We start from the raw sequence: 16,285 nt of genomic DNA, 5'->3' as shown, positions 1-16,285 counted from the left end.
CCAACGGCAACTGGTAGACGGTACAGCCATTGCGATTGCGCGAGCCCCTACCAGAAATTCGTTGCGCCGCCCTTGGGGGCAAAAAACGGTGAAAGCTAACGTACGAAATCAGAGGGCAGCACACGGTGCGATCGCGCGACCCTGCCCGTGAGCAATCTCCCAACTCATCTCTGGTGTTTGCGGTATCGCTATCGAAATTTCAAAATTAAAGAAGAATCTGTTTCCAGTGCCCAAAGATACGCTTGAGTTTACGAATAGAAATCAAAATATCGCGGAATATGATTTTTAATTCAATATTGTTATCAGAGTGCGTCAGACGGAGTTGTATTTGCAGTATCGCTATAGAAATTTCAAAATTAAAGAAGAATCTGTTTCCAGAACACGTAAACCTGTATCGTTGAAACAGTGCCCAAAGGAACGCTTGAGTTAACGAATGGAAATCAAAATATCACGAAATACGATTTTTAATTTAATATCGTTTTTGGAGAATAATATATGAGGGAACAGATGGCGGATCGTGAAAGAGATCCGCAAAGGATCGGATCGTACTCGGTAGTATCGAACAAGATCGATTACCGGTCGGCTTACGGAGAGAAACTCGAAGAAACACGATAAGTCCTCGTAAACGGCCGGAAATCGCACGCGTGGTTTCCGCTTTACCGGGAAGGAATCCCCGTAGGGCAGGAAAATAATCGGTGGAAATTGGATCGGAGACTGGCAACCTACTTTACGGCTGTAACGTGGTTTATTCGCAGCTATTCAGCAGTAAACCGCGTACGGCTTCGTACTACGGAAGGTTCTCCGAGCTAGCGATCCCTTTTCAGAATTTTTTAAAATTAAATTTCCATTAATTGTGTAATTAATTTATACGTAAATGATTCATCCACTAGAAGATCGATAGTAGGCATTTAAATCCAGGACGATTTTGTACCCATTCGGCGTAAAAGAGCGATATCTCTTTGCGGCGTCTCGCCGTTAAGGTGAAGTGAAACCCTCCCTCAAATCAGTCGATTCGAATACAACACTTTTTTCTAAGGGTATTAAACCAAACTGTCCGAAACTTTGACACGTCACTCCTGATCATCTAAGAATTGTCCTGACACGTTCAAAATTTGGATTTTTTATCAAAATTTGTTAACTCAGCCCAGACCAGAACCAAAATGGCGTCGAGCTCTCATATTTCGATCGATATACAATTATCAAAAGCTCTGATATGAGAAACAAAAGGGTCAGGACAATTTTACGACAATTTAGAACACTCTGGTAATCGATAAACTCGCATTTGAACGGGATAAAGGCAAAAAAAGTGTTGTATGCGCTTCTATGCTAAAACGAAGGGAATACGTGGTCTCGGAGTGAAAATTTAATTGACCTGGAAATCACAGATGGTGCAGGGGGTCCCTCTGCAGTTAATTAGGGCCCCGGAAAGCATGAATCCAGAGTATTTCTGGAGTTTTACTTCGATTTCTTTATAAATATTGTACGAAAACGACAGGTGGAGTATGCCATTTGGTGCAATATCCAATATAATTCGACTCAGCTGTCAATATTAAAACGAACGTCGGCGACGTAGGCATTTAGAAAAATCCGCTTTATCGACGTCGATCAAGTTCCTCGACGTGTTTCACTTCACCTTAAGACACCTCGGCAGAGTTTCGCGCCAAATTCGTTTTTCGCGCGAGAGTCGTCGACCGCGGCCCGTCTTTAATCCCGCGATCGTTCTTTAATGTCGACATCCGATCGGCCATCGCTCCGAGGGTAAATGATGTTTACGTGGGCGGTAACTTCAAACGATACTCGTGAGTCACACGCGAGTTGCATAATAAATTGTGCCGACGTGCACTTCGGTGTAAAATTACGCGCTTACGACACGCGAGGTGTGCTCGCGTATGCACCAGTCACTCTAACCCTGTCCTTTCGGTGTCACCCGCGAGGTTACCCTTTCAATTTTCCCGTTTCGAAACTGCATAATCTGCGACCCATTGATCGTTTGCAAAAACTCCAGAATCCATATGCACTTCGTTGCAGCGAAACGGTCCAAACCGATACCGCTCCCAGGACACTTTTCTTACACTTCCCCGACAACACAGTTTCCTTTCCTTGAATTTTTCCCAATACGCTCTAAAAAAGAGATGCATGCTTTGAATCACTCCCCCTTGTATCCCCTATAATATTTACATCTACTCGTTTATTATGTCCCAATATTTTCTATGCCTAGAAAATGGTAATTTCTATTATTTTTCACAGAATTTCAGTAGTTTAGGGCATTAACTTCGGGGAATATTAATGGATTCATTTTTCTTTTCTTTTTCCAGCAAACTTACGCGGTTGATAATCACGAGTTGTGGGTATCGATGGTTCGGCGATTTTTAGATGTAATGGTTTTTAGGTTCCATTGGTGACAGCGAGTTGCGGGATTTGTCCACGATAATGCACTACACGTCTGTCACTTAGCGAGTTGACGATAGCACTGATATGATAGGCGCACAAGAGGCGCCGTGCAGTCTATCCGATGCAACGAGGACTGCACTGCGCCTGCGCCTTGGCTTTCTACGCGGATTTCATCTCGAGCCCTGCTCTTACACGCGTCACAAAGAGGAATACCTCAAAAGGACGCATTAATTATATGTCAGGTCATTTTTAATTTCGATTTTAATCACGTGTATGAACTTTTAAATTTTTTCTACGACCGCAACTTAGTGAAATGTATGCGAGTTTGATTTATCTCCGTTGAAGAGGAGCTATCGGGGTTCAAAGTACTCGAATGTACGCGCGTACAGAGGGACCCCGGAAGGCTTTGCGCCGATCCGCGTGCAATTACGACAATTGCCAGGCAGGGAGGATAGGCATCTTGGAAAATTAAAAGTGGCACGCGAGAGTGAAAGAAAATAGCACGTGGGTGTGGACGGGGGGCGTTAATGGGTCGTTACATGGGCACAGGGCGAGTCTCCGTGCGTGTGAATAATACACGCATAAACATTTGTTTGCCGATGATACGAGGGCCTCCATTTGTCAGAATCAGCTGACGGAACGAGACTCGGCAAACTCCGGTAATTGCGACGGGAAAGAATTTTCGAGTCGGAGAGAATTCCTTCCGTTGAACAGGTTGGAGTGTAACAATGGTCTTGAGATGTATTATTAATGAAAGTACACCCTGTGATTATTTATTCGTGAGGTTTTTTGTAGGTGGCAGGAGGTTCCTTGGACCGTAACGTGGATTTTGAATTTTCAATTTTGATTTTTAGGTATTCAAGCGAAAGAATTTTCGAGTCGGAGAGAATTCCTTCCGTTGAACAGGTTGGAGTATAACAATGGTCTTGAGATGTATTATTAATGAAAATCCACCCTGTGATTATTTATTCGTGAGGTTTTTTAAAGGTGGCAGGAGGTTCCTTGGACCGTAACGTGGATTTTGAATTTTCAATTTTGATTTTTAGGTATTCAAGCGAAAGAATTTTCGAGTCGGAGAGAATTCCTTCCGTTGAACAGGTTGGAGTATAACAATGGTCTTGAGATGTATTATTAATGAAAATCCACCCTGTGATTATTTATTCGTGAGGTTTTTTGTAGGTGGCAGGAGGTTCCTTGGACCGTAACGTGGATTTTGAATTTTCAATTTTGATTTTTAGGTATTCAAGCGAAAGAATTTTCGAGTCGGAGAGAATTCCTTCCGTTGAACAGGTTGGAGTATAACAATGGTCTTGAGATGTATTATTAATGAAAATCCACCCTGTGATTATTTATTCGTGAGGTTTTTTAAAGGTGGCAGGAGGTTCCTTGGACCGTAACGTGGATTTTGAATTTTCTATTTTGATTTTTAGGTATTCAAGGGAAAGAATTTTCGAGTCGGAGGGAATTTCTTCCGTTGAACAGGTTGGAGTATAATAATGGTCTTGAGATGTATTATTAATGAAAGTACACCCTATGATTATTTATTCGTGAGATTTTTTGAAGGTGGCAGGAGGTTCCTTGGACCGTAACGTGGATTTTGAATTTTCAATTTTGATTTTTAGGTATTCAAGGGAAGGAATTTTCGAGTCGGAGAGAATTCCTTCCGTTGAACAGGTTGGAGTATAACAATGGTCTTGAGATGTATTATTAATGAAAATACACCTTGTGATTATTTATTCATGAGGTTTTTTGAAGGTGGCAGGAGGCTCCTTGGACCGTAACGTGGATTTTGAATTTTCAATTTTGAATTTTCAATTTTGATTTTTAGGTATTCAAGCGAAAGAATTTTCGAGTCGGAGAGAATTCCTTCCGTTGAACAGGTTGGAGTATAACAATGGTCTTGAGATGTATTATTAATGAAAATACACCTTGTGATTATTTATTCATGAGGTTTTTTGAAGGTGGCAGGAGGTTCCTTGGACCGTAACGTGGATGTTGAATTTTCAATTTTGATTTTTAGGTATTCAAGGTATGCCGAGAGTCAGGGAGCTTCGATACACTTGGGAGGCTCTCATGGAATCTGGAATTCATGTTCGTGCCAGAAAATAGTGATTTACATCTGGCCAGCGAATTCACCGGGGAAATTCAAACCGAGTGGCCCTCGGTTGAAATATTCAGGCCCATTCGGGGCAACTTCTGACAGAATTGCTGAGCTTTGCTTCAGAAGTGCATTTAGCGGAGTTTAGCATAAATCCTAATTGGAAAGCACGTTGTGTCCCGGCGTGTAAACTCGTGTACATTCAGGCTGTACACTAGAAGGCTCCAAATATGGGCGCATCGGATACTGTAAAGTTTGTAACGGATTTCACGTGAATAGGGTTGCGATATATCAAACTCCGAACCGCACTCGGCTAGTTCCATGGAGATTGCAACTGGACCTCCGATAGAAATTGACGTTAAAATTTGTTTTCAACGTTGCGACTGCCTGGGAGCCAAAACCAAACTGGTCAGGTATCGAGCTCGGTAACGATTGATTGCAAACATTTATCGCGGAATTATTTTGAAAAAATATTCTATGAATTAATGATATTTTTTAAATTCTAGGTAATAGGCTATGCTACCTGGAGATGTTAACTAAACTGTCTAAACAATTCTTCAGGTACATGTACTGGCACATTGTAATGAAAAATATATTATAATTTATTAAGAAATAGGAACTCTTCTGGTCCGAGTTGAGAGCCAAAATGATTTCTGTACCCGGCCCTTGAAAATCATCTTCCAGTTCGGTCCCGGAGAACCTGGAACCACGGAGCACGTGGGACCGGTTCTCGTTGACCTAGGTTAACGAGACCAAAAAGGGGAATCGGGGTTCGTCTCCGTGCGACAAAAGGTACGCCCGGAATGGTATTAAAGCAGGACGAGTACTGACTGTAGGGAATGGGTCCATAGACCGAGGGAACCGTGGTTCCGCTTCCTGGAGTGAGTCCGTCAGGGGACATCCGGTGTTCCGAGGTGGGACCGGCGATGGGACCGTTCGACACGCTGTCGGAACCATCCATCCACGAACAGGGTCGAACCAGGGCGGTGCCAGTGATCCTGGGGAGATCGATCATGGAGTTCTTGAAGTTGTTCACCAGCTGGGGAGATTGCAGGTCTTCGGCGGTGGAAATGTCGTTGCAGGATTTATTCAGAGCCTTGGCCGCGATCAGACGAGCCCTGGTCCTGGCCTCGTCCTTGGTCGCCATTTGTTTCACGGAGATCCTCGACATCTTCGAGGACAACTCGAGGAGGTCCTCGCTGGTCCTGAAGAGCGCCTCGCTGATCTTGGCCTCGTCGATGATTCTTTGACGAGGTCCCTCGTCTTCCTCCTCGTCGTTGATCACCGTCAGGACTGCAGTTTGGGGCCCGTCGTGGTTCTGCAACACCGACACGTCCACCGCGTAGTTCTTCAGCATCTTCCGGTCCTCGTCCTCGTGGTCGGCCAGCTCGTACACCCTGGAGAGGTCCAGAGGTGGTGGAATCCTTTTCTGCGAACGAGCAAGGACTCTCCGGGTCTCTTGAGACGTAACGGTGTCTGCCGACAGCTGAAGACATGCTCTGTAAAACTTCAAGGCGTATTCTTCGTACTCCTCCTGCTGATCGGTATCTTCAGAGGTGAACCTTGAGGATGACCTGGGAGACTTGTAGAGCTTGGTAGCTTCCGCAGGCCTCAAAGGAAAGTATGGACTAGTTTTAGGTTTTTCCTGGGCATTCAAGTCGAACTCCCAGCTTCTGGATACGTCGGCTGAAAGTCCATTGACGGAGAGTCGTGCTATGGACCCTGAAGAGTCGCGACACGACTCGCGAGTCGAAAGGTTGGGCAATGATTTTCGGAGATCGTAAGACCTGTTCCTTTTTGGTCTCGTCATCACGGCTGTCACGTGAGAACAATCGTTGTTACAGTCCCCCCATGGCGAGATTTTGTAATCGTCATGGGAAGGGTTGGAACTCAAAGGAACCATTGAACGACGTTCGGAACTCGTCTCCTTCCGAGCTTCTATTCGAGACTCCAAGGAGTTCAATAACTTCAATCCCTCTGACTCGACTTCATAAATAGAAGCTCTCGCGATACCAGAATTATCGCGCGTTGAATGAGAAGCCTTCTTTACCAGATCCATGGTTTGTCCGTTATCAAGAACGGACTCATTTATAGAGACCTCGGAATTTTTTAACTCCGGAACTTCGACAGAAAAGTCCACGACGTCCGAACCACTTCCCGCGTCGTCCTGATTATTCGTGTTTTCGATATTATAACTCCTGGAAAAATTGCAAGTACTTCTAGGAACATCGGAACCGATTTCGACTTTTCGTTCTCCCTCTTCGAGGTATCGCTTCCAGTCGCTGGGGACATTGGGTCGTAAATCGATCTTCGGAACAATTTTATCAGCGAACTCCGAGGATTCGTCGACCCGTTCTTCTTTCGAATCCCTCGAGGTGAACTTTTGACTTCTTCGAGGACTTCCAGAGGGTCCTCGAGTTTCCAAAACTTCTGGAGTGTTCCCGAAATTCGCCCTGGACCTTTTTTCACCGATGCTGGAGGCCGACTGGTTGCTCTGGCTGGTCACGGTTTCTGTACTACCAAAACCATTACCGTAGGGTCTGGCAACGACATCGTGATTTCGTTTCGTCAAGTCGTCAACGGAGCCCCCGGAAACATTAAATCGTTCCGAGGAATTATTCTCGTTCGCCGGCAGGTTGGCAAAAAATTGTCTCCTTAGGAACCGATTGTGTTCAAAAATCTCGTGCAGTCTCTCTCTGCTCCCTTGATAGTCCGATCCCTCGTTGCCGAAGAACCGGAGGACTTTTTCATCTCCGGCACGGTTCCATGAACCCTGAAGAGGGTCTCTTTTCGCGTCTTCCAGCATTCCTGGTGAGAAGGAATCCCTCATGCCGTTATGGTCAGACGCGTTGCTTCGAAGGAATCCTTCGTTCTCGTAAAACGTCGGACTGGGTTTCCTTTCGTGTTCGATTCGCTGATAGCAACTTTCGGAGAAGTATCTTCTCTCGAATTCCGTCCTTGGTTTCCACCCCCAATTTTCGTTGGTCGAATTGTTGGCCCTCTTCGAGGTCGCGCTCTGGTTTTTGGCCATTTTCCCGTAGACGATGTCAACTCTCTGCTGCTCCGGCATGGAACGGCGCCGAGTTTGACGTTCTTCTGGGGCATCGATCATCGGAGCCCTTGTTCTGGTGACTTTCTTCGCGTATATCCGCTCGAAGTCGTCGATGTCGCTCCTCAAAGCCGCCCATTGTTGACTCCGCTCCAGATCTTCGACTCTGGGCAACGCCGAAGTGGTCGACATGGCCGACGTAGATGGAACTCGGTAATTACCAGGCTTCTGGAATAATTGGCACAGCCTCTAAAGAGTCCGCCAAAACTTGCGACGTCTTCAGGAAGCTCTTCTGGAATGGACTCGATATTTCTTCTTCACCTCTGTTACTCGGTCCTTCATCGGTCATAAAATAATCCTCAGATCTCATCGGCATCGAACTCCACTATTTCACTCGCGAACCTGCACGGGAGTAAACATTTTACCCTTTGAGGCACGGAATTTTAGAAAATAAAAAGGTCCATGTTGCCCAGAAATTTTATTCCTTTTTAAATTGAATAAAGTTGGTTTATTTTTATTAATGAAGGAATAACATAATATAAATGGATAAAAATATTATAATCATTCAATTAAGTTTGCTGTTTTAGGGTGGGGTTCAAATAGTCCCACCGTGCATGTACACGCATTATAAAGGTGGGACACTTTTAATACCACCGTGCTTCAAAGAGTTAAGAGGATATGAAAGAATCAGCCTATATACATATCTAAGAAGTCAAATCGTTGGGGAAAGTATTCTCCGAATTGGGTGTATCGATTCGTTTTAAATTTTACCACGTGGATATGGAGGCCCTAAAGTAGGTCCCGTAACTCATGAAATTTCATTTTTCATAAAAAATTTATTTACTTATCATGGACTGGAACCAACATGGCGGGGTCCGGGCACGTTTTCGAGGTTTTACGCTTCCTGGAGGGTTAGAATCGAAAATGAAGAATTTCAGGATCTAGCTCGGACAATTTAGAATACCGTAGAAATGGAATATTATAGAGTCAGATGGGAAAATGCGGTAAATACTTTCGCCAACAATTGCTGGCTTGTCCTGCGGTTAACACGTGCATTTAGAGGAAAAATTGAGTTGCATTTAAACGTCACAGATGGCGACGATGGTTCGTCAAAATATAAACGATCACGAATTCATAGGATTTCGACAGCTGTGCATCGATCTTTTTGTCATTACTTTACCGAAATGACATATGGTTCGTATAATTCTGAACATAGACAGTAAAAGACTTCAACATAAATATAAATGTCGGTAATAGGACGCACCAGTTTATGTTCCCACTTGAGTATTCAAAACGGCAATCCCCCCAAAAAGGGTATAGATGAATTTTACTTTTATCGACGTCGATTAAATTTTTTAACGCCTTTCATATCCTCTTAAGTATTTCAAGTCTTGAATGAATCGATGAACGAAATGTCATTTAAATATTAAGTGCCTTAACATCGCGTGAATTATAGTTTGGATATTTTTCATTTGTTATCGGTTTCACCTCTTTTAAAGTATTGGAAGTCTCGAAGTAATCGACGAACAAAATGTAACTTAGATATCGAGTGAATTATACTTTGGAGACTTTTGATCTATTATTGGTGGCACTTCTTTTAAAGTATTTGAAGTCTCGAAGTAAACGACGAACAAAATATAATTCAGATATCGAGTGAAATAAACTTTGGATATTTTTCATTTGTTATCGGTTTCACTTCTTTTAAAGTACTGGAAGTCTCGAAGTAATCGACGAACAAAATGTAACTTAGATATCGAGTGAATTATATTTTGGAGACTTTTGATCTATTATTGGTGGCACTTCTTTTAAAGTATTTGAAGTCTCGAAGTAATCGACGAACAAAATATAAGTCAGAAATCGAGTGAAATAAACTTTGGATATTTTTCATTTGTTATCGGTTTCACCTCTTTTACAGTATTTGAAGTCTCGAAGTAATCGACGAACAAAATGTAACTCAGATATCGAGCGAATTATACTTTGGAGACTTTTGATCTGTTATTGGTGGCACTTCTCGTAAAGTTATCCTGGAAGTAAATCCGGAAGGATTCACCAGGTGTTCGATAGAGTCGATAAACCCGAGCGGGCTCCGCGAAATCCAAGACAATCATCGAACACACCCGGAAGAGTCCCCGAGGGACTCGGAAGTCACGTTTGTTTGCCATGAAGAGCCTCGGCTCTTCTCGGGACGCCTCTTATTCCAATGGCCCGAGCAAGACTGGGCCCCCTTCCTGAGGCTCCGGGGCCTGGGGGTCCCAGGGCCTCAGGAGTCTCTCGGGGACTAACTTACTTAAGGTTGGTACCCGCTAGGCCTACGTGACGCCTTACGTCGTTACGCTACGCCACGCGACCGACTTGTGAGAATTTTCATTAATATTCCACCCAATATACCCTGACAAAGCTCCATATAAATTTACACACATAAGTGAAGCTTCACGTAGAAAAATGCAAAGCGGAAGAACTACAAGTTAGAAAATGTATAAATACCCGTAACACGGTATGCCTTCCGTGTTAGCTTATTTATACTTGGATTAAATCCGACATTACGTTATAATCTTCATTAACTCAGACCCTGAATGTAATATTACCGAGACAATGTAATTTTATTGCAATTTATTGTGGCATCAGAATAACCGATTGAGTATGTCAATGTACACGGGCATTCTTATCAGGGTACCCATGCATTCTTTCAACGATAATCTCCTCAAGACACCCGTACCCATCACGGTTGCTAATTGAATAAATCGAAAAACATGGCTTATAAATCCATAGGTATTATTCCCAAGTCAACAACAACGCAAACATAAGAAATGTTATACTACGTGTCGTTATTTTTTTACAAGAAAAGAATAATTTCATTTTATTAAAAAAAAAAAAGAGAAGTGTTATTTTTTAACGTCATCAAAGACTTCGTTATTTAACCATTCCGCATGTTTTCGTTACGCGCGGCGTGCGTAGCATTGCGTAGGTTCAAGTCGAGTTCAATGCCATTTCAATGAACGAAAGGTAAATTAAAATGGATTGGAGAAGCGTCGCGTGGGCCTGCCTTTAGGGGCCCAGGGGACCAGGGAGGCCAGGGGGACCAGGGGGACCAGGGGGATCAGGCAGACTAGGGGGACCAAGGGGACCAAGGGGACCAGAGGGACCAGCGGGACCAAGGGGACCAGAGGGACCAGGGGGACCAGGGGGACCAGGGGGACCAAGGGGACCGGGGGGGCCAGAGGGACCAAGGGGACCAGGGGGATCCATGGGCCCTAAGACAATGCAACGCGAGTTCGCGACTCCGCTTGCATCGCTTGCGTCGAACTTCGCCCGACTCATTCACGGCAAATGGAGGTTCTCATCCGGTCTCGAGCGTTCCGCTCTCTGAACGCCGAAGATCGCTTATCCGACCGGACGGAACCGCTGTGAATTGTCGGCAAACCTAACCTGAAGAAGGCCCTCCATGAACCGCTAACCGAATGGACTAGCTAATTCGAGAGTGATCGATTTTCCAGTAAAAATCGAGGAAAGAAATTTTGAAGATCAACGCTTAGCCTTGAGAGAATAAAGCGGACCCTAAAAGGCCTGGAGAACGCTGGAACGAATTCTACCGGATTTTTAAAAATTATATTCGACTATCTATAGACTGTAGGGGTTGATTAATTGAAATGGAAAAGAATTATTAAGGATATTCTGACGATATTCATTGTCCAATTTGACACGCCAGGGTGAACATCGCAGATAATGACTAGGTCTGAGTTTCTTAATACTGTGTAATTTTTGTTTAGCGGTCTTCCGACTTTTGGGCACTTGGAAAATTGAGGGAAATTTAAGAGAGAGTACTTGGGTGACTCGACCGAGTATTGACTGCAATCAGTGATTCTTATCGCTGGAGGGTCGTTTAACCTCTCGATGCTAATGGAGGTGAGGGGAGACTTCGTGTCTAGGGATCGAATTACTTATTTCTGGCGTTAATGAGCAGAGTTTCACGGGTATTGGTAATCCCTAACCTACCTTGGGGTGGGTGAATGTATTTACGGGTTTTACGAATGCGTTGCATGTATGCATTGTGCGTCCATATCCTGTCGGGTGTATACCCGCGCCAGGACAAGAACAGGATACCGTAATACCTTATGACGGGAGGAGAAATGAAGAAGATGGTCATTCGGACAGCTGATCACGTACTTAACCGCGAGTAGTGTTACGAGGACAATTGCAGCCGAGAATTGTAGATGTGAATTTTTATTAAAAAAGATACCGGAAGGCCCTCGAACCAAGGACTGAATAAAAAGTGAGAACGTACCAGGGGACGAAAAATATCGGCGAATTAAAAAGCAGAGAAAATTAGCGATATTTTCTCTTGTCATTCTTTTTGTATGTTGGTGGTAGATGTGAAAATCCTGCGAAATCTTATCACTCTGATTATTTCCCTCGATTCGTTTTCAGCGCTGAATTGAATTCTCGTTTGAGTAGGTCAAAAATGTAATCGGGATTGATCTGTTGGTGAAATTAGGGAATCGAACTGCTGAAAACTAGACATTAATCGCGGCCTAACACGCCAGGGAAAACGAGAGGAAGAACTCTCCTTGAGCAATCACTCGTTAATCTCGCTCGGCTGGCTTCGTTAATAATACTTGCGATTGCTCTACCGCGTTTTTCCTGTTACGCCATGTTCACTCGTACCGAGCCATCATTGCGATAATTAATGACCAGTTCGGGAGTTAATCGGAAGCAGAAACTATTGAGAAAAGAAATTGAACAAAGCGCTTGGAAAATTCTTATTTATTTCAGGGCTTCCGGAATGCATTTTAAAATAGACTTAAATCTCGCTTTCTAAAAAAAGCCTCTGGCCTTGGCCGAGGTTCTGAATTTTTGAGGTCTTTTTTAAAAGTGGATCTAGCTAATCTTGTCCCGATTCCCTGATTTATTGACAGCCACGGGAAGAAATGTATTCCAAGTGCCAGTTACGAGTCTCTCTGTTATAATACTTTTTTTTTCATATAAACCGGAACATCTTTAACACCTGAGAATGATGTTACTTGCACTCTCACACCCCGTTAATGCATTCAATTCAAATCCCTAATTAGCTGTTCCGTTAGTCGTGCGACTTGGTACAGTTTCCACGAAATAAATGCCACGTTACTAATTCTTTAATGCTAATCACTTAATTTCTCCTTTCCTTAATGTATGTAACGTCTCACCCTGACCGCATAACGACCGAGACAAGATCATGATGCAGTCATCGGATGTCATTTCGCTGATGGAATCATCGGACTTTTATTTCGATCAATGTTACTCGACAACAACGCAGCCATCGAGGAGGCATCTTTAATGCAAATTAATCGTTAAAAATATCGCGGATGATGAAACCACCGACGTGTGTCGTCGCATTCTCGTTTGCGAAACATTAAATCGTCGACATTAAACAATGGTATGGAAAACTGAAATTAATCGACAACGTTTTCTAGAGTGACGGAAAATAATGAGCATATGAAACCTTAATTATCAACGATTTTGTGAAAGCCAGAAAATGTGTCTTTAAGTCGGTACAATTTTTAGACGAAATCAAAAATATCCTTATAATATGAAATTGTCAACATTAAACAATGGCATGGAAAATTGAAATTAATCGACAACGTTTTCTAGTGACGGAAAATAAGGAGCATATAAAATCTTAATTATCAACGATTTTTTGGAGGCCAGAAAATGTGGCTTTAAGTCGGTACAATTTTTAGACGAAATAAAAAATATCCAAAGTATTTTTCAAAGGCGAGTAAACGCCTGATTTATACATTTCATGAATTATTACCAGTTGTGGCGTTTTTGTTTCACGTCACAGGTTTGCATAAGTCGACCGTTCCGGCGATTACAGACGTAACGAGTAATTTTTCTTGAGACCTCAAATACTTTAGCCCAACCTCGGGGAACAATACCATATCGACGTTCACCGATCGTTTGGTTCGGTGCTATCAATTGACCTTCGTTCCAAGGCACGATTGATAACTTATGAACACGTAACAATTCCTCCACGTAATCACTAGTTAAAATTCCTCGCTCATTTTCCGAGATTTAAAGGTCCTCGATGACGCCGGAAAATTATTTCACTGTTATATCAGTTTAAATTTTAATCTACCATCTTGCAAATTAATTCCCAAATTTTGGCGCTTCCATTTGTCACTGTTTACGTTTCAAAAATTCTTTGACATTTATTTAAATTTCTTCAGAACACTGCCACGTCGGGGGACTCGAGAACCCGGAATATGAATTTGACCTAAATGACGTTTTCCACTTTTCTATCTTTTATTCACGCACTTTCGCCTCCTCGTCTACAAAGTCGCGACGCTCCTCCACACGTCGTGCAAGAATGGCGAAGTTCGGACTACGTCGAAGCAATGTCGCAACTTTCGACGTCACTCGATTTCAGGCGGTGGAGGTAGTCGTCGGAACGGATTCGTCAATTGTTGTGATAAGATTCCGAGAGGACAATGTGTGACGAATAATTGCGAGGGTCCTTCCCTCTTGGAGCGCATGTCGTCACCGGAACCACTTCGAATCATTGCTCACTGAATTTTTTTAAACGCGCCACATACCGAATTTTTTATTTCAACAATTTACGACGTTTCTTCACCTACTCCACATTTAAATTCACAATTCCCCTAGTTCCTCGCAATAAAATTGAAATATATATTGAAATTCATAATTCACTGAGTTCACTTCTTCGGCATGATCGTTCTTTTTCAATTTCATTTATTAGTTGTGCATCGAAGGTATCAAGTTTTGCGCTTCCTACCCACGGGTTGCCTTACATCTAACCGTGTGTTAAATTTATAAAATTCACCAATGTCATTGAAAATATGTTTGTGATAAAAATCGACAAAGTTCGCCCACGCTTTTTCGACGCCCCTCGTGAACTGAGGCACTCTTCTTCGAGCGTAGAGTTAACAACCGAGTTAACAACCAAGACCACGTCAATTATCACGGTAGATTAGATAAAGCATGTTCATTGGACGGGTGTGTAGCTCACCGCTCTTTCCGCGTTATCGAGACGCTCGTTTGTGGATCTTTTACCAGAGGTCTTATCAGACTGACTTCTTTTCCTCTACGGTTTGAGACCCTTCATCCCAAACCTTAACGAGACGGACCTCGACCTCCAGGAGGCAGATATTACCCCGTCGACTGGGAGCGGAAAGCGTCAATCGTCTCTACGAGGCTCGGAGGTTGTGGAAAATCAAGACTCGGGAGAGGTCGAGGTCGCCTGGTCATGGGATCGCTTATTTTAGAGCTTGCGTGGCACTAACGCGTTGGGAAACTTAAGTTACCGATCGACGGAATCAGGTGCAGGTGCTGATACTTCGAGCTGGTACCATCGGCCGAGGAGATCACGAATAGGCGTTGGTACCTCTCTCCGAGATCTCCCGGGAATTAAATCGGCGGTCTTCTTTTCCTCTACGGTATGAGACCCTTCATCCCAAACCTTAACGAGACGGACCTCGACCTCGACCATCAGGGAGAAGTTACCCAAAAACGAGGAAGAATATTTTCAACCAAGGTTTTCGGAGCTGGGCCAGAAGAAGGAGCGACATTCTCGTCCTCCGGTAAACAGACCCTGGCACATCTCGAAGGCCTTCGGGAGTAATTAAAGCACTTGGCACTCGGTTGCAGATCGCCGATCCACACCCGATGGTAACACCGGAGGAGTCACGTTTATTTCCGACAAATCGCAAGATCGTGTTACGATCGCAGCTGTTATTAGGGGTTTCCTGAAGAGTCCTACATCCGTAGCGTAAGAGATTAAGTGAGCCCTCAATTGCGCGGACCTACCGATCCAAACTGCGTTTTCAAGGACCCTAAATTGTCCCCTGTCATTTAATCCTGGAATTGTTTAAAGTCTTTCGTTTCATGTCGATGTCGTTTCGGTAAATTTGAAACCTGTGATCTCGTTATCCAGGGCGCACCGACGTGCATCGGCTGACCTCTCGGGCAATCGTCATTTGACCTCAATGAAAATCCACGCAACGTGTCGGCCATGATTCAACTCCGTCGACCAGACGATGCTGATTGAAATTGAAACGAAGTTATGAATTTTAATCGCGGACTATATTGACTAGATTCTTGCAGGCCTGTTTCTACGAACGACGCGTCGCACGTCGATTTCGAAGCCGATGTCAATGCACCGTAAATTCCCTTCAATAAGTGCATACAACTCCGTGCAATGCAATGTTCCGGGTAGTCGGAAATTATTGTAATCGTGATAAGATTTATTCTATAAAAATACGAGTAAAAGAGTTTTTATATAGTGCATTTCGTTGCCGTAATGGCATATAGTTGCAGAATTTAATGAGAACATTGAAACAGGGGAAACATTGTTTAGGTAAGAACGTGATTTCTGATAACGTATTTAACTTCAATAAGTGCATACAACTTCATGTAATGCAATATTCCGGGTAGTCGGAAATTATTGTAATCGTGATAAGATTTATTCTATAAAAATACGAGTAAAAGAGTTTTTATGTAGGGCATTTCGTTGCCGTAATGGCATATAGTTGCAGAATTTAATGAGAACATTGAAACAGGAGAAACATTGTTTAGTTAAGAACGTGATTTCTGACAACATATTTAACTGGCGAGAATATGTATTACTCAAAGTGAAGGACATTATTATAGGTGTTATTTAGTTGTAGAGCGACACCTGACACATGAAGCTATGTTTATACAAAATTATGGTTAGAAACGCAGAACAATTACCTTGTCATATAGCGAACACAATG

At 43.3% G+C, this 16,285-nt stretch overlaps 1 protein-coding gene across 6 annotated transcripts; it reads right to left on the bottom strand.

The window, feature by feature from the left end:
* Nucleotides 1-1,621: 1,621 nt before the first annotated feature.
* LOC111673929 lies at nucleotides 1,622-14,447 on the bottom strand. Of its 6 annotated transcripts, none has more exons than XM_023432165.1 (2): nucleotides 13,327-14,447; nucleotides 1,622-8,022 (listed from the first exon to the last, which is right to left on the bottom strand). In XM_023432165.1, the coding sequence occupies exon 2, from the start codon at nucleotides 7,728-7,730 to the stop codon at nucleotides 5,163-5,165; it is 2,568 nt and encodes an 855-aa protein (XP_023287933.1). In that variant the 5' UTR covers nucleotides 7,731-8,022; nucleotides 13,327-14,447; the 3' UTR covers nucleotides 1,622-5,162. The 6 variants fall into 6 exon arrangements, with proteins under 6 accessions (XP_023287933.1, XP_023287934.1, XP_023287935.1 ...); XM_023432166.1 differs by having other exon boundaries at nucleotides 1,622-7,940; XM_023432167.1 differs by having other exon boundaries at nucleotides 1,622-7,940; nucleotides 13,451-14,447.
* Between the last annotated feature and the right edge of the window lie 1,838 nt (nucleotides 14,448-16,285).

The sequence above is a fragment of the Orussus abietinus genome, unplaced genomic scaffold (genome assembly GCF_000612105.2).
Source record: "Orussus abietinus isolate OABI.00-Male unplaced genomic scaffold, Oabi_2.0 scaffold256, whole genome shotgun sequence".
NCBI classification, from domain to species: Eukaryota; Metazoa; Arthropoda; class Insecta; order Hymenoptera; family Orussidae; genus Orussus; species Orussus abietinus.
This window is presented reverse-complemented; position numbering and strand designations above follow the sequence as displayed.

What these genes read in the sequence shown, in the direction of transcription:
- LOC111673929 (XM_023432165.1), bottom strand. Translation starts at nt 7,730, where the DNA reads ATGTCGACCACTTCGGCGTTGCCCAGAGTCGAAGATCTGGAGCGGAGT.